This window comes from Lissotriton vulgaris, chromosome 1_1, assembly GCF_964263255.1.
Source record: "Lissotriton vulgaris chromosome 1_1, aLisVul1.2, whole genome shotgun sequence".
NCBI lineage: Eukaryota > Metazoa > Chordata > Amphibia > Caudata > Salamandridae > Lissotriton > Lissotriton vulgaris.
In genome coordinates this window covers 328,571,394-328,595,559 of record NC_141685.1, presented here as the reverse complement: position 1 = coordinate 328,595,559, position 24,166 = coordinate 328,571,394, and the positions used below count along the sequence as shown (strand labels likewise).

The following is a 24,166-nucleotide window of genomic DNA, read 5'->3' as shown; positions in this document are numbered from 1 at the left end:
GTGACGCGTCACGGTGGTCACGCTCCCGCCAGGGAGAGTGCGTGACGTGAGTGAGCGGTGCGTCATCATCGTGTGAGATTGAGAATAAAGAACAATTAACGTCGCCACCCGATCATCAGACAGAGAACACCTGTCCGACTCCGGCACTATCTCGACTCTTCCCCGAGTCCGACCCTTCAAATTGGGAACGGTGAGAGTCTGACTCTGTCTCTAAGACGAGACTGCTCACAAAATAATTATAATGTAATCGCCTGTCTTTCCAGTTGAGCTGCCTAGTTATGTGAGTGTTAACAACATGTCTCAGATGCGCAGCGTAGTCAATACTGAATGGTTTGTCTGCATTAGGCATGTTCACGACACGCGTGTGTATGCACATTTGAGTGTGTGCCTGTGCATGACCGAGAACTCATGAATGCATGCGTCTGTGTGCTCCTCAACGTGTGTGTGTTCCTGTTGTGCGTGAGTGCGTGCGTGCACATTTGTGCGTTCGTGAGCACGCGAATGTGTGGTTGTTTGCGTGAGTGTTTGTTTCTGGCTGCCTTTTATATGCACTAGCCGTGCTTGTTGAGTTGAAGGGTGACATACGAGCAGCGAGATACGCCTTGGTTAATGGCAAAGTTCCCGAGGCCCCCACCTACGCTCCCTGCACAGGGCCACCATGAGCCTAGAGCCGGCCCTGCTCCTCTGAATCAGTTGGTGCGGTCTCTGCGGGAGATCTTGTATCTGTCGGGGATGGCGACTGCGATGTCTGGGGCGGAGGATTCGTTCATCCAGGTCTCGGTCAAGAAGGCCACGTCTGGAGATGTGGTGGTGAGTAGGTCCCAGAGTTCGACGGCGTGCTTGCGTGCGGAGCGGGTGTTGAGCAGGATGCAACCCAGTCGATTGGGTTCTGTTACTGGAGGGTGCATCGGTGTCGTTGATTCAGGAGAAGTTGCAGTTCTGGCAGGAGAAGGGGCCGTCAGTGCGCTTGGGGGTGGCTTTGTAGCACCTGAAGGTTCGTCCGTGGTTGAGAGCGATGAGGGTGTTGGCGTCGTAGCGGTAGTCCTAGGTGGTGTGGAGGTCTGGCACTGGGCGCGGTCCAGGCACGGACGGGCGCAGATGGGCACAGACGGGCTTGCCTTAGGTGCACCTTCGGCGCGCCAGCGCCGCGCCTGCTGCGCGCACACGCACAGCGGCCGCCATTTAAGTGGAGGTGGGGAGTGGGGATTAAGCTGGGAGGCTGTAGGGTAGGACGGGCAGCGAATGGGCATGGGGGGTCGGGGCCACAGGGGAGGCAGCAGCGGGAAATACACGACGGGCAGGAGGCATGGGCACCAGGCGGGGGGTCACAAGAGCAAAGAAGACAAAATGGCGAAAATGGGCAGGGGGCACAGGCACACAGCACAGAGCAGCGGGGGTACAGAAAATCAAGATGGGGTCAGAGGGCTCCTCACGGTGCAGTGTCTCTGTGTGGTGGACCATTACTTTAAAATACCTGCGTGTCTGCACAGTCACATGCCCACCGGCATGTTACAGTTTTAGCGGTCTTGCCTCACACACCGGTTGGGCCGGGTGGCTCAAAAAAATTGCCCTTCCCTGCAAGCAAACATTTCCTTACCTGATGATGATTTATGATGATTTAGTACTTATATAGCGCATACTGTCACCCTACGGGTATCCTGGTGCTTCCGACATGGGACGAGAGAAGTGATATCGCCTCTACAAGAAGCGAGGGGGCACCTGATGGTGGAAGGCATCAGCAATAGTGACAATGAAGGCGCTGGAATAAGGCACCCTGCAGGAGGACCCAGCCGTGGACCGGCACAGAACCCATGAACTGCCACCCTGAAAACAGAGGGGCCTCACATACACGCAGCGGACCACAGTGGTAAGCAGGCCTAGAAATCACTGGAGCGGTGGACTCCACCTACATGTCCTGCGTTCTATGCGGAAACAACCATCTGCCTGCGACACTCACTGCGCTGCCCTGCCTACTGCTGGACCTCCCGCTCGATGCCCTGAGACACATGTCGCACAGGGGCGGCCCTAAGTCTGGTATTGGGGGCACAACAGCCCCACCCCCGCAGACCCGAGCCCAAGCGGACAAGATGGCGGATGTAGGATCGCCTGACCCAATGTCCAGCAAGCTAAACGCCATGCTGGCGGCGGTGGAGAAACCGGGTGAAACGCTGAACCAAACCTGCACTCTATTGGAAGACAAGATTGACAAGGTGGCCATCGACCTAACCTTACTCTACACAGATCATCGAAAGCTCATGGATTGCACCACCACTATTGAAACTGCTATTGCTGGCATTTCCCCGTGGGCAAAGGCGGCGGACAAGCACATTCAGGGCTTCCTGAATCATGTGGAGTACTTGGAAGATAAGGCCAAGGACGCCGAAGGCCGGGCCCGGAAGAACAACGTCAGAGTGGTGGGCCTGCCAGAGGGGACCCGAAGGTAAAGACCCAGTGGCCCATGTTAAGTCCTGGCCCTGCACGCTGCTGCCTGAGGAAACACTTTCTATGCATTTTGTCATCGAAAGAGCGCACAGAGTGCCGGCCAGGCCCCCCCTCTGGGCTCCAATCCAACACCACTCCTAATCCACTTGGTGAACTACAGAGACGGGGATTCTGTACTTCAGGAAATGAGGAAATTGCAGGACATACTGGTTGACAATCATAAAGTCAGGTTTTTCCCAGATTGCACGCTACAAGTACAGAGGCAACGGTACATAGCGGTGAAGAGGTGGCTTCAATCATTCCTTGATGTTCCCTGCGAAACTGAGAGTTGTGCGAGCAGAAAGGCTCACTTCTTTAATACTTCAGAGGAGGCGGAGGACTGGCTTGACACGTATGACTCCAGGGGCACCAGAGCCCAGACCACTGGCACAAGGGACGCTGCCCCCCGGCGCCTCTTCAGGCTACCGTTTCAGGGAGAAGAAACTGAAACAACTCCAATCAATCAATCTATCAATCAATATACTTGTAAAGCACACTACTTACCATCAGGGTCTACAGGCACTAGCGGGGGGCACTGCTACTGATCGAAGAGCCAGGTCTTGAGGATTCTTCTGAAGGCCAGTAGTTCTTGGGTCTGTCGTAGGTTGGTGTGGAGGGTGTTCCAGGTCTTGGCGGCGAGGTGGGAGATGGATCTGCCGGAAAAGGTTGTTCTTCGGGTGCAGGGGTCTGTGTTGAGGCTGGGGGAGCGGAGCTGGCGGGTAGGGGTGTAGAAGCTGAATCGTCTGTTGAGGTATGCTGGGCCGGTGTTGTGGAGAGGTTTGTGAGCGTGGATGGGGAGCTTGAAGGTTGTCCTCTTGTGGACGGGGAGCCAGTGCATTTCTCAGGTAGGCTGAGATGTGGCTGCAGCGGGGAATATCAAGGATCAGACATGCCGAGGCATTCTGGATGCGTTGTAGTCGTCTCAGGAGCTTGGCCGAAATTCCTGCATAAATGGCGTTTCCGTAGACCAGCCTGCTGGTGACGAGGGCCTGGGTGACTGTTCTTCTTGTTTCGGTGGGGTTCCACTTGAAGCCTCTCAAGCGCTCGGGTCAGATCCGGAGCAGATTCTAAGTGACCACTGCAGGGCCCTCCAGGCGGCCCCAAGCAACTTCAGAACACAAGAAGAGGAAACCGCCTTAACTTCTAGCCAACATGGACAGGCCAGTGATGACGAACTCTCAGTTGGTTTCCCAGCCTCACAGGACTCATGCGAACTGCCTCAGGTCACCCCGCAAAACTCTGATGACATTGTTTAGTCCCGCTTTCTCTCCCTTCCTTTTGGACTTCTCTGTCTGGCAAGGATAGAGCTGTGACGTCATGCACGCAAGTGTCACAAGTTTGCCTTAGGCCACATTGTATAATTATTTGCTCACAGTTGTAGAAATGTTGTACTGCAGCCGAAGATATAGACAGAGGCGGGAGGCGGGAGGCGGGAGGCGGGAGGCGGGAGGCGGGAGGCGGGAGTCATAGCCAAAATGAATCAAAGTGTTAACATATGGGGGACACCTGCTTTCTTTTTCCCCCCAATGGGAACATGATGTTTGAGTTTAGTAATGAGTCCCTGATTTACACATACCTAGCAGGAGGGTGGAATGCTGCTGAGGCAGATTCCCTATAGCCTGACACTTACAGTTTTTTTGCACACAGTAACACCCCTAGAGATTAGTTAAATGTTACTTCCACTAGCTGTTTGGATGACTGCCTGTTGCACCCTCGCCCTTTTGGTATTCTTTTGAACAGTTTATGTTTGTTCTACCATCATTCACAAGATAGGATGTATTAATTGGAGACTTAGCTCGATGGAGGTGCGGCGACCACAACCGTCTTCAGCCACAACGCTCCAACTTTCCATGGCTGTTAGCTTAATACAGCCTTACACAATAACATCAACCGAATACCATGGCCCCAATTAAAATAGGAACTTGAAATGTGCAGGGTATACATATCCCCTCGCCCAGGTATCTCATTTATTCATACCTTAAAAGACATCACATACAAATAGCCCTCCTCCAAGAGACACACTTGCCTAAGTCAGAGGTGATACAGCTGCAAAGGAGATCGAGAGGACAGCTATATGCCACAGGCTACTCAGCATTTGCTAGAGGAGTTTCGATATGGGTGCGGCCAGGGACTCCCTTTCGAATCTTGGATTTCTTAATAGATGCAGAGGGTCGCTATTTGGTAGTAAAAGGCATATTGGATGGAAGTCCGGTGGTCATAGCGTCATTATATGCACCAAACTCCGACCAGGCCTTGTTTTTCAAAACCATGTCCCACAAGTTGTCCATGTGGCACGAGACCCCCATTTTGTTGGGATGCGACTACAATAGTGTCCTAGATGTTTCACTAAACTGTTCCTTCCCCCGTAAGGGCACATTCACACATGCCGCAATGAAAGCGCTAAATAACTGGGCAACGCAATGGCACTTAACAGGTGCATGGAGACATAGAAACCCACAAGATAAAATGTACTCCTACTATTGGGGACCACACTGCCTCCATGTACGATTAGATCGATTCATGGTCGCTGATGACCTGTTATCGAATGTCTCCGCATCTCTATATCTAGGAAGGACCCGTTCGGACCACAACCCACACATGCTGGAACTAGAGTGGGTGGGCGGCACACCGCCGATCCCCATCCAGCGCCTATAACATGACTCCCTGCTTGACGCACCATTCCGTGACCTATTGGCAACTACAATAGCACAGTACTTTGTGGAAAATGCAGACACGGCTTCAACGCCATTATTAGAGTGGGACTCTTTCAAGGTGGTCGCAAGGGGTCACTGCTTGGGAGCACAGGCAGGAATGCGAGTCCAGCTAGTAAAAGATCTCACTACCCTAGAGAAGAAACTGGCAGCTAGTGAGAGGGAGGCGGTCGAGGGCTCCACTGGATTGCTGACACGGAATAGGGAGGAACATACTCGGTTGTTAGAACGGCTCCGATGCCTCAACTGTGCAGCGCACTCATAGGAAGTATCTCCCTCAATATTCATAGGTTTTTCAGGGTACTGAAATACGTGTTGCATGGATGACCGCAATCTGGCTGTCTAGTACTAGATTTGGAGAAGGCTTTTGATTCCCTGGAATGGCCTTACCTGACAGCGGTATTAAGTAAATACGAGTTAGGGGATCACTAGATGAGTATGATCCCATTGCTCTATCGACGCACCACTGTCAGAGTCCAGACAGGATGGCTAATTTCAGACACTATTCAGGGAGAAGGGGCACACTTCAGGGTTGCCCCCATCCCCATTACTTTTCTCCCTAGCCATGGAGCCACTAGCGACGCTACTCCGACAGGCTGGTGACGAATGGGGCATTCGATTGGGAGACGGAATACCTACCATCTCTTTATACGCAGATGACTTACTGTTGTACAAACGCGACCTACACACCATCCCCACGACTATAGCAGATACCCTTAGGGACTTTGAGAAAATGTCAGGACTCCAGGTAAACTGGGCTAAATCGGGAGCTTACCCGTTTAGCGACACCTTTGCGGAAATAAACTTGTCTATAAATAACTCCACCCTTGCCTGGTACCCAACCAAGTTTCGTTACCTTGGCATCTTTATGTATCGGTCCACACTGAGATATTGGAAGGAAACCTAATTAGAGCAATCTCCACGGTTAGAGTTCAGGTACACTTTTGGAAAACTCTTCGGTTAAGTTTCCTGGGCCACACAACACTGACAAAAATGATAAAACTTCCAAAACTGCTATACTATTTTTCGAACTTCCCGGTCTATGTCCAGGCCAAAATATTTTGAGAATTGGAATGCCTGTTTCAGTACATAATCTCGAATAAGGGCAGGCCCCGGGTTGCGCTGTGGAATTTATATACTCCATCAGCCATGGAGGGCTGGCAGTTCCAAATATGGTACTGTGAAATCTAGTGGCCCAGCTACAGTGGGTAACAAGATGGTTAAGCGGGACGGGGTTGGATGACATGGCTGGCACGCAGCAACCGTGGTCTAAATCTCAGGCTTACCACTTGTTTCAACCCACTACTCGTCTCTCACGCCCACCCCAGATATAGCTGGTGCTGGCGCACAGGTGCTATAGGAGGACGCCCAAAGGAGGGCGGGCACTTCAGAGGGGCAGGCCTAGAGACACTGGCCGACCTTTACGCTGACGACTCCCTGCTCTCTTTCGAGCCACTGACGGCAGACTATGATTTACCAGCAGAACAATTCCTTCTACATAACTCCATTGTGAGGTCCTTGACAGTAGCGTGGGGAGACATAACGACAGAGCCAGAAACACACTTGCTGCTGCAATACTTACATATCATGGGCGCAGGCTTGCATATAGTACACTGGTTAGTAGAAGCTCTACTCACACATAAACTCAAACCCATGTCTGGCCTCCGGGAGAGGTGGGAAACAGACAGAGGGCAACCAATGACAGAGAACAAAAGGGCATAACACTCGCCAGTCCCTCATACATACCCAGGAGCTAGAAATTTAAACTCCAACAAACGTCCATAATACGGAGGGCATATAATTCGCCGGACAAAATAAATAGGTATTTTGAGACCACCACTTTTGCGTGTCCGTAGTGTCAACACATAAATGCAGATCTCCTACATATGCTACGGTCCTGTACCTTTCTCAACACCTACTTTTGGGCTTGGGGTCACCGCAGCGCTCACGCAATGCACAGATGTATCACTCGCACACTCATGTGAAGTCTGAATATTGGGCCTGTATACTAGATCCAACAAGAACAGGGTCACCTCCAGATTTCAAGATTTGGGATTGATTGTGGCGAAGCACCTCATTACAAATAGATAGAAGCATGGGGCCCCCCAGTAATAGACAGCTGGGTAAAATCCCTCATGGTATGGGCACAAGCAGAAAGCACAACACTGCATCTGGAGGAGACTACAGGACTACGCAAGTACCCAATAGCGCAGTCCTAGGACACCATCCTCTCGGCATTCACACAAAGAGACAGAGTAGACAGCACTGCCTCTTCACAGGAAGCTAATGAGAATTCTGCGGCCATAAACCTGTAGATGTATGGTATCTCATGCACCAGCTGTGACCTATAATTATACTAGGGCACAGCCTGCATTCACCGACACAAGCAACACCCATGGTAATAATTGTGTGCCTGCTGATCTAGGTGTCTGACTGCGCGCACGAGCCGACACATCACCCCAGCGAGCTACTGAATCGTAACACGCATAAGTCGTACATACACCGACCCAGCTGTGAAAATTTCTGGATGGCAGTTTTAGTTGAGTTAATAGTTTGATAGATTAGAATACATATATCTTACTAGCACAATCCAAAGACCCCTTGGTTGCAAGTGGAGGTGACCCTTTGCGAGCCGCCCAAATGTATTATACAACTGAGCATTGACTACTGTACCTAGCCACAACCGTGCTTTTAATGACTGTGTGGCACATAGGCGACATTACCCGTGACTGCAGAAGTGACATGGGATGCAAAGGACATGGAGTGCGATTGTTCTCTTTACAATGTTGTATGAAGAAAGAAATGAATGTGCCTTGAATTTGTAACTGTATTGCGAACCCCAACCATATGTACCATTTAACGTTGTGTGTCCATATATGACTCAATGCAATTGTGAATAACCTTTGCATGTTTGTATAACCAAGAAAAACAAAAAAGAAATACAATAAAGATATTTAAAAGAAAAAAAACATAGACGACTGTGTGCACCAGGTACCAACCTATGTACATGTGCTTGTTTTGCTTCAGAAGATGACCTATCTGTAAAGTGCTCACCACAGTATGAAGGTATGGAGGTATTATGATCTTTGACATCTTAATACCAAGGTTATTTTCAGTGAATAGTAGCTCTTTGGACGAGTTTTGCATTGAGTGTACACTGTTCTTAGTAGCGACTATTTATTACTCTGTGGTGTATTTCTCATTTAAATGTAAATGTAGAGTATTTATATAGCGCACTTCTACTCAGAGGCCTCGTAGCGCTATATTCATACCACTGTGGAACTCATCCTGGCTTTTCCTGTTAAATGTCCACTCCTGGGCACCCCCAAGGTGAAGCCAGGCATCCACAGCACTGCTGGGGCCGTTGTGGAGATTAAGCAAGCTATTGCCCAGAGTCACAGAGTGGGACCCATGATTAGACTAGGCACCGAGGCGAGAATTATCAGGTCCGGGGAAATTGAGTCCAAGAGCCGCCGAGGCTGGAATTAAACCCTGGTCCCGGGCCAGACCTCTGCATCAGGGTCTGCCGCTCTAGCCATTGAGCCACGCTTCTCCAATGTCTGTCTTCAAACAAACTGGTACAGAGTGGACTCCCTCCATATTTTTATTATTTGGAGTTTGTAGGGTGCGCAGCTACCTCCACCGGAGGTGTCCCGGCGCTAAGGCAGTCGAGAGACACAGGGCACAAGTAGCCTTAGTGATGGTTGAATAGCCAGGTTTTTAGAGCTCGTCTAAAGGCGGGTTCAGGTTCAGTCAGACGTAGAGGGAGCGACATATTGTTCCACAGTTTTAGTGGTTCTAACTGCATAGGCTCTGTCGCCTACCCTCGCCTTGCGATGGTGGGGGGTGGTGAGGACCTGCAGGTGGTTAGATCTCAGGACCCGGTCATGCTGGTAGTGTTGGAGTCTAAATCTCAAGTAGGCTGGGCCTCAGCTCCTAGTTGCTCTGTAGGCCAGGGTGAGTGCCTTGAATTCTATTCTCCTTATGACGGGTTGCCAGTGGAGGCTTCTTAGGTGGGGTGTGATGGAGTGTCGGTAAGGCACCTTGCAAATCCGTCTAGCCACTGCATTCTGTATTATTTGCAGTCTGTGGATCAGATATGCAGGGTGACCCAAGTACAGACTGTTGGCATGGTCCAGATGGGATGTAATAAAGGCATGAACCACCGTTCTCCTGCAGTCCATCGGGAGGAAGTGGAGAAATTTCCGCAGGATACAGAGTTTCCCGAAGCAGGAGGAAGAGACTTGCAAATCTGGGTCTTGCAAGAAAGGGCATTATCCAATCTGAAACTCAAGTTTCTCAACAAGTCTACAGGCTCAGAAGGGTAAACGCTGTCAACAGTACCCGCTTTTCAACTTATATCTACTTCTTTTCTCAATGTAGGTTCAGTGATTGTCAGGTGCTTTATACAGGTTAAGACTGTCCATAGTAGGGCATTAGTTATGTAACAGGGCTTCAGTATCTGGAGGAACTTGTTTTTTCCGGGACATTTGTATACAGATTGAACACCATGTACAGGATAGGTTACCTTTTCATCTGTGATTCATAGTCAACATCAACTCAGCAAACCATGAAGTGTATGGTATAGGGCCAATGTTGCACATCACACAAGCTTGTTTTACCTATGAGGGTTGTGTGTATGATAGCAGAAATGGCGCTTCATATTATTCCAATCTATTCTGCACTTACATTCATAGCTCTAATAGTTTACCTGTTTATAGAGCAATGTGTACAAATGAAGCTTGGATGATGTAATCAGTAATGTCATCAGAAATACCATAAATGATGTTATAGAACATATCATGAGTGATATCACATGTGTGGTCAAAAGCAGAGCATGGTGGGGTACAAGTTAGAGTTAGCTCTGCTAACTATATCTGGTGAATGTCAGTGTTTTTTGTTGTTGTTTAACCCATTGCATGCTTGTGACGGAACCGCTCCGTCACAAGCCACGGGTGAGCTGTGCTTGTGACGGAACGGTTCCGTCACGGCCCGCTGATTTCGCGCCTGCGCTGACGCATTAATGGGCGGGTGGGTTCGTGACGGAACCGTTCCGTCACAAGCACAGCTCACCCGCGAGCCGTGATGGAGCGGTTCCGTCACTAGTATGGAGCCGCCGCGCGGCCGCCCCACCCCCTTAGCACTGCGGCGGAATAGCCGCCGCAGCGAAGGGGTTAAAATATTAATGTTGTCATTGACAAAGAAAGAAGTGACTCAAACAGATAAAATTGTAAATTGATACTTGTATAGTGCACTACTCACCCGCAAGGGTCTCAAGGCGCTTGCACGAATACCGCTGTGGAACCCATCCTGGCTTTCCCTGTGAGGCGTCCACTCCTGGGCACCCCCAAGGTGGAGGCCAGGCTTCCTTAGCGTTGTGGGGGCCGTTGTAGGGATTAAGCAAGCTATTGCCCAGAGTTGCAGAGTGGGACTCCATGATTGGAATAGGCACCGAGGCGAGAATTATCAGGTCCGTGGAATTTTGAGCCCAAGACCCACCGAGGCAGGGAATTGAACCCTGGTCCCGGGCTAGACCGCTGCATCAGGGTCTGCCGCTCTAATCATTGAGCCACATTTCTCCACCAGATTCACCAAAGAACAAAAATATATTTCCACTACAAAGTTTCAGCTTCCGCCTTCCTCAGGTAGTACAAGATGGTTTGCTCAGTGGTAGCACAGATGAAACAGCTGAATTTTCAAAAAGCACCTTGAGTAAGATTCCATTTGGAATGTGGAATCAATGCAGTCCTAAGAGCTCTTGAGATATGCAGTAATCAGGTTGTATTGTCAGTAATGTTCAGTCCATCTGGAAAGAGTGATTTTAAACTGTACATCCAGAAGTTTTCCCTTGAGTCCAGTAGTTCTTCCTTTGAAACATGTTCCACGGGGAAAATCTTCAAATCTGACAGTGAATGATCCACAAGGTTAAAATGATTGGCTACAGGCTGGTCAATGTTCTTATTAATTATTGCAGATTTGTGGTTCCTGAATCGTGTACTGAGGTCGAATTTTTCTGGTTTTGTACAAGTGAAATGTCAAACTAACTATAACGTCCCTGAACCTGTGTGAATACATATATATACACCCACATCATGGCCCAATGAAACATGCCATTTAAAGCAACTGTATTAATAAATGTAGATTTACTTTTGTCACTACAACACAAAGGTCAAACTCAAGTTTACGACACAGCTCAGCAAACTTGAGATAGCAGAAATGCTGTTTATTGCATCACAGATTGCAGGTAACAACTTCTTTGCACAGGGAAAGGGAACAATTCTCCAAACATTTGCAATGCCTCTTCAGTGGAATTTTATCTTACTGCACAAGTTTAACGCCTTGCATCCTGTTTTTGAGTGTCTACCTTTGGTTAAACAAAATACAGATTAAAAATTACAATGCATAAACCATATATGGAGATAAGCATTGTGTAATATGCTATTTATGACCATTGCTGAGGGAGGGGAGGAGAATGATGACACTTCATGACCCAGTGTAGTGGTATAAAAATGCACATTCAAACATATCTGTGTGAAAATGTGGGATTCATCATCTTAATGACAGACCACAAACCACTACACAAAGCCTACTAAGATTTGATGGCAAGAGAAGCAAACATTATGGAGAAGCGTTTTCCAATTTATGTGCCATCAACGACAAATTATGCTGCACATTCTCGGGCAGCGTTATTTCAATTTAATTGAGTATAAAGAACATTTTTCAAGACATTTGTAAATACTGCAAATATGTGGTAAATGCATTAAATTCATAACTATGCAGTAAACTCTGGAGCCACACACATAATCACATAAACGCACTGACCTTCACAATTATGTATCTGTTTAATCAAAAATTTATGAACGGAAAATAAAACCTAAACATTTTAATTCCAATCAGTGACCGTTGTTAGCTTAATTTTGTTGAAAACAAGCTAAGTACCTCAAAATAAACATGTACTAAAATAAAACATAATATAATAAGGTCCTAAATACCTAGTACAGGGTTCTTGTGATGGTACAAACTACTCAGTCTCCTGCTTCATGATGTCTCCAGACCGAACCCGAATGACAGATTAGACCACATTATACAGTTGCTCGTTGTGCACTCTCTCTTTACAGCTGTACACACACACATATATATATATATATATATATTCATATATATCACCCTTAACTATAATGCTAATTGAACCCTTGTTTTTTTTTATTGAAATTCAAGGTTCTTTTTAATGTAAAGTAATATTTTGTTACCATGAGTAAAGCCACCCCAGTGCAGCACACAGCAGGACCTGCATCCAACCTCCCCACAGGCAGCTAACCACACAATGTGCACGGCCCTTAGTTTTACGTTCTTTCCACCCCTGCCCATGTGCACAGCCTTTTATTTGATATTTGTGCCATTTTGCAATAAGTCTTCATAATTGTATTCGACAAAACAATATCCATGTCAAATTTGTGTCCTTTTTTCCACATGTTGAATTTATTGTGTACCGATCACGCATCAATTCATAAGGTGAACTATAATGTGTGTGGAAGAAAACTATGTATACTTGAAATGTGCCGAAGAATCTGAGTTCAGGAATACTTGTTCTTTGTTCAGCACCCAAGGAAACCTATAATTCCCAAACATTTCAAGAAACTAGACAGTCAGGGGAGTCCAGAATACTGTGGCTTGAAAAGATCAAAGTGCTTTTCTTACCTACAATTCCCTTTAGCAAAAAACAATTATTTCTCTGACAGAACTTTCTAGAATTTGCAAGGCTTGAGAAAAAACCCAACCATCCAATATTCCCCCACTTCTCCTGATGCAAATTTCACCACAATGTCTGGAAGGTTGCCATCTGACCCTGGGCCCAAATGCCACAAGGACATGTATCCACAAAAAAAAGACTGACATTTTAAGGAAAAATCTTTAAGGTCCCCAGGTTCATTTTGGGGTCTTTACTGTTGCAGGGGAGAGACCCATTCACAGATAGATGGGCTAAAATCCCAACACCTAATTCCCTGTAGTGACACACAAAATGTTAGCACCTCTGGGCCAATTCTGTAGTTCCCTGTTGGAATTTTCAACTATATTGTCTAGCACCTCGTCTAACATGATAGTCCTAGGGGACCTTAATATACATTTCGACAACAGCGATGACAATACTGCATTAGAATTACTTGCAGACCTAGCGACTCTTCAGCTCCACCTTCAGAGCGATCAACCCACGCATATGCTCGGACATTTACTCGACCCCATCATAAGCAACATTGATGACTTTAAAACTAATGTCCCGATCCCTCTGCCATGGTCGGATCATTTACTCATCCCTTTCAGGTGGGAAGTACCTAACATCTCTCTTCCCAATAAACCCCCTGACAAACCTAAGCATCCCTGGGCCAAACTAGACACTGATAAGTGGAAGCAGGCCCTGGAACTCTGCAAACCAACCCAGGAAACAGACCCTATCACAGCAGATATGGAGTTCTCCTCTTGGATTGAAAACTCCCTTAACACGATTCTCCCAAAAAAAACGCACCTTACCTCCCGCAAAAAAACGTCTGCCCCATGGTTCACCCAGGAGACTCGCCAGCTAAAGAAACTTTGCAAGAAAGCCGAAAGAGAGTGGCGGAAAGACTTCGACCCTAACCGCAAGAAGGACTACAGATTGTCTATTCTTACGTATAAAAAAAGCCCTGAAAAATGCCCAGACCGCTTTTTTTCAAGAGAAAATCAGCTCGGCATCATGTTCATCGTGGAAGACTTTCTTAATCGTCAAACAACTTCTCAAAACACCAGAATCCACAGGCTCGATTGACCCCTTAAACAACCACTGTGACGAACTGGCTACGTTTTTTGATCAAAAGATCCAAAACATTTTACAGCTACTCCCACCCCTTTCCCCGATAGACCACTCATCGCTACCTGTACTGCAGGGCAACTACCTTTACACGGGACTTGACTCATTCACCCCTATAAGTCCTGACACCCTGTCTCCCATTTTCCACTCACTCAAAAGTGGCTCACCATCCGACCCCGCTCCAGTTAAAATCTTAAAGCTGGTTGCACCTACCATTCTCGAACCATTGGTAAATGTGATCAATGCCTCGCTGACCAATGGACTGGTTCCCCCTAGCTGGAAGAAGGCGAAGGTTAGGGCCTTACTTAAAAAACCTAACTTAGACCGCCTCAACCTCTCCAACTTTAGACCGATCTCCCTCCTTCCGTGCACTAGCAAGATTACAGAAAAATTAATCAACTCCCAGCTGTCTAATTATCTCGAACCGAATAAATTACTTAAATCCTCACAGACAGGTTTTCGCCCGGGCCAGGGCACTGAAACCGCGATGGTGACGGTGGTCGAGGAAGCCAGGAAGATCATGGACACAGGAGGATCAGTGGCAGTGATCCTCCTGGACCTGAGCGCGGCCTTCGACACGGTCAACCACCAGATCCTAATCCAGCGACTTAGCGATCTTGGGATCACAGGCACTGCCCTGTCGTGGCTGAAATCGTTTCTTCAGGACCGCTCATTCCAGGTTATAGAGGGCAATTATACATCCAAAGAGACCCCTATACGTTGTGGAGTGCCTCGGGGCTCTTCTTTGAGCCCCACGCTCTTCAATGTATATATGTCCCCCCTGGAAAAGATAGTCACCCCACATGGGATAAAACTCCTGACGTACGCAGATGACACGCAGCTGGTGGTCTCTCTCACCCAGCAGGAAAATCCAACCATAGACCTCTACTCCTGCCTGAGAGACATAGTCAGCTGGATGGACAGATCTCACTTGAAGCTTAACAGCGACAAGACGGAGATCATGGTGATGGGGAATCAGGCCCATTTCCACCCAGACTCTCTTTGGCCCCCCTGCATGGGTAAACCTCCAACTCCCAAGCCCGAGATTAAAAGCCTCGGTCTATGGCTAGATAAAAACCTCACCATGCAAACCCAAGCAAGGAAAACGGCGGGAGTTTGTTTCGTTCTCTTGCGCTCAATCCGAAAAATCCTACCACTGCTCCCTCTCCAATCAAGGAAACTTTTGATCCAAGGCCTTATTTTGTCAAGGTTGGATTACAGCAACGCACTGTACCTGGGCGTACCACAGAAAGTTGCAACTAAATTACAGGTAGTACAAAACGCCGCCACCAGGATCTTGACCAATACTTAGACCGGCTGCTCGGCCAAACCAGCTATCCGAGAGTTGCACTGGCTACCCGTCATAGAAAGAGTGCAGTTCAAGGCTCTCTGCCTTACGCACAAAATTCTTAACGGAAAAGCCCCCCCTATACTTAAAGATCTGGTCACTCCTTATACCACCTCCAGACCCCTCCGATCTTCTAATGCCCACCTCACTCGAGTACCCAAGATCAATAGAGCACGATCAGGAGGTCGTTGTTTTTCGTACAACGAGTCCAAATTGTGGAATTCCCTTCCCTCTGACCTTCGTGCACAACCCAACCTGCTGGCATTTCGAAAATCTCTGAAGACATGGCTGTTCCCGTGAGCTTCCCCCCTCTTCATTCCATCTGTAATGGTTCAGCGCTGGGACGCTCACGGGCAGCTATGCGCTGTAGAAATCCGGTAACATTAACATTAACATTAACAATTCCGTTATTCTAATTAAATTTTAAATACTATAAAGGTTTTAAAATACTGTGTTGTATTTACAGCAGCATGTTCGTCAAAGAGTCATTCTGTTAAAGGAGCAGTGGGACTCATCAAACTATGTGTTACATTCTAGACCATAAATGTATATTTCTTACCTCCTCTGCCAAGTAACGTTTTGGCATAGTCAGCCTTGTTGATGAATAGCACAGGTGCAAAGTTCCCAAACCAAACAGGATGTCCGTATGGATATTGTCCTGCCCAGCGTGTTAATATATCTAAATCTTTCCCATCCTGCCGAAACTACAAAACACAGAAAACAATATTTTAATGTTAAATTTTGTTCATAGATCTTCAAACAATTTTAGAAGTTGTGATGGTGACATGGAAATATGAACTTGCATTCTGCATTAAATGGATGGAAAATAATTCCTGTTTCACTACATTTTGCTGTTTATGATGTTTAATGAGTAAAAGAATGTGCATAGTGAACCAAAAAAGAAGACAAAGTTGAACACAATGTATAGGTATCATTTACATGTTATAAAATGTTTTGTTTTGTTCTTTATTGTATTAAAAGGAATTCTGATTATTTTGAACAATGTTTGGTATCAGTTAGTTGAATGCTATAAAGGACCTTCTTACATTTTTATGAATCAATCTATCTCTTCTTTGAAAAGTTATAAACCTACTTGAGTTTTTCAGAAAATGTTATGATTGATTAGCAAAAAGTAGGGTGTTTTGACAGCCAAAGCTAATTTTAATCAGCTTTATAAAATATCTAGACCCTGATTCAATGTGGGCCAGAAAAGGGTAGGGTATTTATAGTACCAGGCAAATTCCTCTTATTCCGTGTTTTCTTCAGGACACTGAGGAATTACATCCAGAACTAAATTTTTCCCAATAAATTTCATCAACTTTGACTGGATAAAATTTACCGGGGGAAATTGCGAGGGTGCGATGATTACAGTAAATCTCAGAATTCCAAACCATATGCAACCAGGGCTTTGGCAGGGATCAGTATTGACTGGCCCACCAGGAATCAGGACCATGAACATTTTTTCAAATGTTGGTTTTGATTAGCAAATGGTTCTGTACATTTTCTGTACTATTTTACCAACCAATGCCTAACGTTCATTAAATTTATTTTAAATATTTAAGTTTAAATAGAAATTGATTGGAAAGAGGTTAATAGAATTATTTATGACATCTTATCAACTAACACTTAAATTTTTAAGTCTCTGCTATAGTGAGATTTAGCTGAGTTAGCCAGACCTTTTGCTTACATATTCATAGAGTAGAAGTTTGGTCAGCTTCTTGCTCAGGACTGGATGGCTTTGTTGTCTATGTCACTTTCTTGTTTCTCATTAGATGCGTTTCATTCCTATTATTGTGTTTGTCTCCCTTAGGAGCCTTCAGTCTCACATTATTCTTTTTAGATGAATTGCAGCATTCCACTGCTTAGTTGAGGGGACTATTTTTTATTTTGCTTTCAGCACTCCCTGAGAGTAAATGTGTATTTATTGCTATCTCCTCGTGTGTTGCTTCCCCATCCTTCCACCGGCCCCCCTTAAGCTCATACATTTCATTCCCCACCATCACCCCATCCCTCCTGCCTTTTTGTTTATTTAATTATTTTAAATATCTGTAATATAGCATTTACTCCTCTGCATTGCCTATCACTATCCCACATACTTCTCCTTCATATTAGTTTTTTTGTTGACATCATTTAATTTGCAGCTGTCGGAGGAGTGCAATCAAATCACAGAGGAAGACATGCTTGGCCCTGACTTTCTAACTAATGAAGGAGCTTCAAATACAGTCCGCAAGGTCATAGAGGAAAAATCTAAGGAGAATATAACAGCAATGAATCAACCTCAATGGGATGGGGCCGGTGTAAATAATGAATTCGATCATGAAAATTCCGAAACTCCTGAGTTATTAGAGGAAACTGAGGAGATCACCTTAAAGTCCATATATAAGCTACAGGCCTCAATGTATCGTATGATTCTAACTCATAGAGAAGAAACAAAGGTAGAGGGTCTTCGGACTCAGGGAGCGGTACGTAAACTTCAAAATGTTGTTCGACGATTGGCCAAGTCTAGTACGGACACTAACTTGAGAGTGCAAGAGACTGAAACACGTATATCGGCGGTAGAGGATGAGTTAACGCTACAAAAGAACTCAATTAAAGACTTGGACAGTACTAGGCAAGATGTGGACTGGAAGTTAACGGATTTAGAGAATCGTGCTTGGCGCAACAATCTGCGTATCTTGGGAGTTGGGGAAAAATCAGAAGGGAAAGACACTCGACGTTTTGTAATAGACTTGTTTTCGGATGCTTTTCAAGATCTCACTGGATGGGACTGGGATAAAGAAATTATAAGAGCTCATCGGTTCCCATTTAATCAAAAAACAGATCAGGAAGGGAGGAACAAACATCCAAGAGCTATTCTCATCTGTGTGCAGAACTATCTTCTCCACGAGATTCTTTATGATTTGGCAAGACCTTCTAAACCCAGAAAAGGTCTGGGGCACGAATTCTTTGTTAGACCAGATTTTTGTGCTGCAACTGTTCAACAACGTTGGAGATTAAAACAGCTTATGGCACCAATGCAAGCTAAGGGGGGTCAAACTTTCTTACTTAACCCTGCTAAACTCAAAGTCGTGCATAAAGTAAGAACCTTATTTTTTGTATCGGAGATAAAAGCGCAACAATACTTAGAGACTATGTAATAAGAGTTATAGGAACAAGGTTATGTTTAACACTGCAGTTAGTTTCAATAGGCTGACCCCCTTAGCAATATGCTTTGATACTTAACTGCTCTCCTTTTTTTCTTTATTTTGCTGTTTTTTCTAGTCCCAGATGCACTCTATTTTCTTTTGCTATTTTGTCAGGAGGGTCAGACCCGGGTGGAACTCACAGCTGATACTCACATTCCATCAATGAGGGCAATAGCCCTTACGCTTCTGGTGGGGGGGTGGTGGGGGAAGGGAGGGGTGGGGGGAACAAAGGGGTGGGTGGGTGGGAAGAAGCTCTTCTTTTGGGGTGCAAGGTCATACAGCTGGAAGATGTATTTGTTTTTTGTTTAAGATTCATTTTTGGTAGATATCGGATTTCGGCAGTTGTTGCTCATATGTTTGTGTTTAGTCAAGTTCATTTAAAAATGCTTTATAATGGCTAAATTATCGATATATTCTATCAATGTATGTGGTTTGAATGATAAAAGAAAAAGAGGTATAATGGCCCAGATGTTATTAACTATGCGGGTGGATGTAGTTTGCATTCAAGAGATCCATATTGCCTGGTCTAACAGAGGGACCCTAAGAGATCTTGGGTTGGAAGTGGTAGGGTGCTCTCGTCAGGGTTCCACAACACGAGGGGTCGCAATACTCAAGAGGCGTGGAATGGGGGAAGTCAAAAGAGTTAAAGAGGATTTATCTGGACGGTGGGTGATTGCTGAACTTAAAGTTGGAGGATTGGTAGTTACTATATGTTCCTTGTATGGATCTATAATGGATGACTCTGGTGCACTTGATTTTCTAAGTGTAGAGCTGGCACAATGGTCACCCAATATTATTTTTTGTGGAGATTTTAATCTACATTTGGAAGAAACATTTGATATTCATAGCAGGATTCCATACAAGGGTAGGAAGAAGAAGGTATTTATAGCACTTAAAGGGATCATCGAAGAGTACAGACTAACTGATGTAGGACATGAGAAAAGAGGAGGTATGTTTGGGCACACTTTTTTTTCTGCACCGCACCAAAGATCTTTTAAATTAGATTATTTTTTTGTATATAAGGGATTATATAATGATTTAGCACAAGTAGAATATGAGGTCCTTCCAAAAGTTATCTCAGACCATAATCCTTTAATACTCAAGTTTGCACTGAATATCGTTAATACTACCCGCTCATGGTCTTTTGACCGTAAACTACTGTATGACCCAGCCTATGTTGATCGTATGAATGTTTGGATTCCAGAATTCTTTCTTAATAATAAAGGCACTGCATCACCAGAAATAGTTTGGGATGCTTTTAAATGCGGGGTTCGGGATGAAACACTTAGTTATTCATTAAGCAAACAAAAAGAAACCCGAGGCCAGGTAATTTCTGAACTTAAAAATCTTAGATCTTTAGAGGTCCAACTTATGCAGTCATATAAGCGAGGATTACCTACGGAAACCATTATAAAGAAACTAGCAGCCCTAAAAAATACGATTTACCAACGTTTTGCCGCGAAATTTGCACAGCAAGTCTCTGCATTCAGGACAGAGTTATATGAAGTTGGAGAAAACTCGGGCAAAATATTGGCAAAGAGGGCAAGACAGAAAGCAGCTTTTGCTAGTATTAACAAAATAGATAACCATTTAGGGCTGACAGTTAGCAAAATGGAAGATATTCTGAGAGTCTTCAGTGATTTCTATTCCAAACTGTACACGGATGATGATCGTCCTGATTGTTTAGACCAAATTAATCAGTTTGTTGATCCAGTATTGAATACTATTCTATCTACTGAAGAGAAGGAGAAACTAGATCTACCATTCACCTGGGAGGAGATCGAACTCTCCCTAATGTCCCTAGCCTCAGGCAAAGCTGCAGGACCTGATGCCATTCCGTTAGAATTTTATAAACTTTTTAGGAATGCATTAAAAGCAGAATTATTGGATTTATGTTTAAATGCACAGCAAGGTAATTCCCCTCAATCATGGCATGATTCTATTATTACGGTGTTTCTTAAAAAAGGTAAACCTCCGTTATTACCCTCATCTTTTCGCCCTATTTCACTCATAAATTCTGATAGCAAATTTTTTTCTAAAATCTTAGCGGTTAGACTTTCTAATATTATTTCCCCTTTAGTCTCTAAATACCAACATGGGTTTATCCCAGCTAGAGACACCGCCGATCACATTCGACGTGTGATTTCCTTTCTGGATTGGTCCCAAGCAACTCGGTCTAATATTGGACTCGTATTTTTAGACGCTGAAAAAGCTTTTGACCGGGTTGCTTGGGACTATCTTTGGGAAATTCTGCTCAGGAAGGGATTAGGTCAGGGGATCATTAAAGCTTTGACAACTTTGTATATTACCCCCAAAGCATATATTCGAATCAATGGACAATTATCTTCACCTTTATTAATCTCTAGGGGTACCCGTCAGGGATGTCCCTGTTCTCCCCTACTTTTTGCTTTTTATATTGATCCCTTAATCAATCGTTTTTTTTCGGAAGCCAATATTAAACCCATACATTTAGCTAATATTAACTACCGAGTCCTTGCTTATGCCGATGATATCGTGATTACTACTGCAGATGTCCAAACAGCCTTACCTATTATTGATCAGATTGCTAAACAGTTCGGATTCTTTTCAGGTTATAAACTTAATTTGGAAAAGACTCAAGTTTTGTGTTCAGGAGAAAACCCACCAGCAAATATCCCTACCACTTCAGAAGTCACATATTTGGGAATTAAAATTTCGCTACCTATAGAAAAAATACCAGAGCGCAATTTAAACCCTATTATCACCCAAATCAATACTTCATTACAGCGTCTAGATCATTTACGGTTGTCCCTCTTTGGCCGAACCAACATCTTAAAAATGCTGGTTTTACCGAAGGTCTTATACCTATTCCGCACGATTCCTCTGGATTTCCAATTACATTCCTTCAAAAACTTAGAAAGAACCACATTTCGTTTTCTTTGGGGCTATAAACGTCACAGAAAAGCTGCTAAAAAAATGATTCTAAGTAAGGAATGCGGCGGATGGAATGTACCGTATTTTCTTTTTTATTATTTTTCTGCTGTCTTACAATACATTGGCCCCTTAATTTTGGGTGAAAGAATTGAACTTGTAGAATGTCAGACTCCATCAATCTACCAAATGATTTTGGGCGAGAAAGTTAAGGGTAGCTTTTTGAGAATAGTAGAACCCAGCTACCACAAAAAAAACAAATATAAGACGCTGAAATCAGCTTTTGGAGTCTGGCAGAAAATTCGAAAACATATAAAATTAGCGAAATTAAATTTCTACACTCCTCTTATATCAATGGAGCTATTTCCAGAAATCTTTCATGATTTAATTATGTATAGGTGGCAGCAGAAAGGAATAAAGCACCTGGGTGATTTATTTTGTAATGGGCAAATGATTTTGTTTCAGGATTTAATGACCAACTTTTCTGTGGGAAGAAATGATTTTTTTAAATACCTACAACTTCGTAGCTTCCTACAGGGCCATTCCGCAATTCCGCCGGTTAAAAATCCTTTACTAGAGCTTTTACAAAGAAAACCTCGGATAGGTGCTATATATTCAAGTCTAATGCAGGAATACGGGGATGATTTAGACCAATGTCAGATTAAATGGGCCAACAGTCTAGGTATAGTAGATGTCGATATTTTATTGTCAATTAGAATGGCTGCAGAATGTCTCATAACTGGGATGATGAAATCTCAACATTTCATGTGTATCCATAATCTTTATTATACTCCTAGAAAAGTAGCTAAATGGAGCACGTTGGTAGGCACGAAGTGCAGCCGATGTGGATTGTATGCAGCCGATGAATTGCATATGTTCATTCTTTGTCCTAAATTATCATTGCTGTTTCAACAAATTGAAACTTTTTTGTCTATTATTTTGAAATGCAATATAAAGTTAACTAATGAATTAGTATTGCTTGGTATAGATCACACTACTACTCGGCCTAGACCAATTTCTTATTTTCTTTTTCTATGCATGGCCGCAATTAGATCCTGTATTACCAAAGAATGGATTAGTTAGGATCCCCCCACGTACTTTATGTGGAGGGAAAAATTACTATTTATGTTTAATATGGAATCTGCTATCTATAAGCTCAAGGGGGTAAAAAAAAGAATCATGGGAGAAAAAATCTGGGCACCAATTGCCGAGTGGATTTAATTTTTATGTACTCTATATTTGCTCTTCCATTTTGTACTCTGTTAAAAATTCATTATATAATTTGTTCTTCTTTTTTGAAGACACTCTGTTTTTTTTCTTTTGTTTATTAATATGTTTTGCTGTATTTCCTTGCAATAAAACAATAAAACTTTAAAAAAAAAATAATAATAATAATTTGCAGCTGTGCTGCACCTTCCTTAAAATATGCTCTCAAACATATTCTTTTAGTTTGCCACTCTTGGTGTCAAATTTTTGTGTGAGCTACATATAGCATTGGTTTTGTCTTGTAGGCTCTATTTATAACTTTTCCTACATTGGTTTGCGCTACACAATGCATCACACATGCAATGTCCGAAATGTTAGAAGTGATAAAGGCATTTCTGCTTTTGTATGATTGCCTCATGCCTCAAGATGAATTATTTTTTGGCAGGAGGTTCTGTCTACCATTATTAATAGATAGGGTTTTGAATGAAAAACCTTAAGAGGCTGCATTGGGATAGTCAATGTATCACCCATGGAACTCTCTATTTACGTAAGGTAACGTAAGTATTGCAAAGTGCTGTTTGCATTATGTTTTGCCAATATGTGCACAGGAAAGAAATTAGTTTATCAACACATTGCACCTGTTTGCATCACTTTTTGTGTCTGTGCACCAGCCCAAAGCCTTGATAAATCTGCCAATCCTGGAAAAAAATAACAAAATGGTGACTGTACCATGAAGCTTCTGAACAGGTGTAATGATGCAGGCATACATTTGTCACAACACATGCTTGCATTTGGATGGGTCATGATGCATGGCTGTAAAAGAGTTTTCTTTCAACTGAAGCACATTTCAAGATGTTTTAAGCACATGCGTATTGATGCATGCATTTGTATGCCAGTAGATCAGATATTTAAAGCTCAAAGCTCTTGGCTTTTCAAAGCTTGTTCAAAATCTATAAAAGCTAAATGTAATCTATTATATACAGGACTGTAACTTTATTGGTATTATCTTAATATTATTGGTATTACTTTGATTATTATTATTAGCATTGGCAATAGTATTCCTAATTAATCACTAGACTAATAATCGTTTGACCCTTCGCACAATAGAACTGTGTGACGTAAAAAAACAAATGTTATGTTAAAATTAAAGTGTACAATGTGCTGCCTGTTTAAATGTTCCCATTCAAGATCTGATTTCAAAAACATACCACCTCATATATAATATTGCTTGGTGGACAGCAACCCATGTCTAATGTGTTCCTGTTCCAACAATACAATGTGTCCTCTGTACCTATAAGCATGCACTCTTGTATACCTATAACTAAAATGACATAACTAATATGTTAATTACTATTTTAAAGTTATAAAATTACACCACTATTGTTTACCTATTAATGTATTTAATTATAGCTGTTATGTTATTCAAATAGCATTTTATTATGTTAGATCATAAATTTATACATATATACATCAAAGATATTTG

The 24,166-nt window shown here is 44.0% G+C and overlaps 1 protein-coding gene across 1 annotated transcript in view; it reads right to left on the bottom strand.

Annotated features, from left to right (window-relative positions):
- The window catches only part of LOC147747128 (cytochrome P450 4B1-like), a 226,740-nt gene that overhangs the window by 150,241 nt on the left and 52,333 nt on the right, over positions 1–24,166 (bottom strand). Inside the window, exon 2 of the mRNA XM_086952389.1 lies at positions 15,942–16,086. Within this exon, the coding sequence (XP_086808515.1) occupies positions 15,942–16,086 (145 nt within the window). The remainder of the gene's footprint in view (positions 1–15,941; positions 16,087–24,166) is intronic.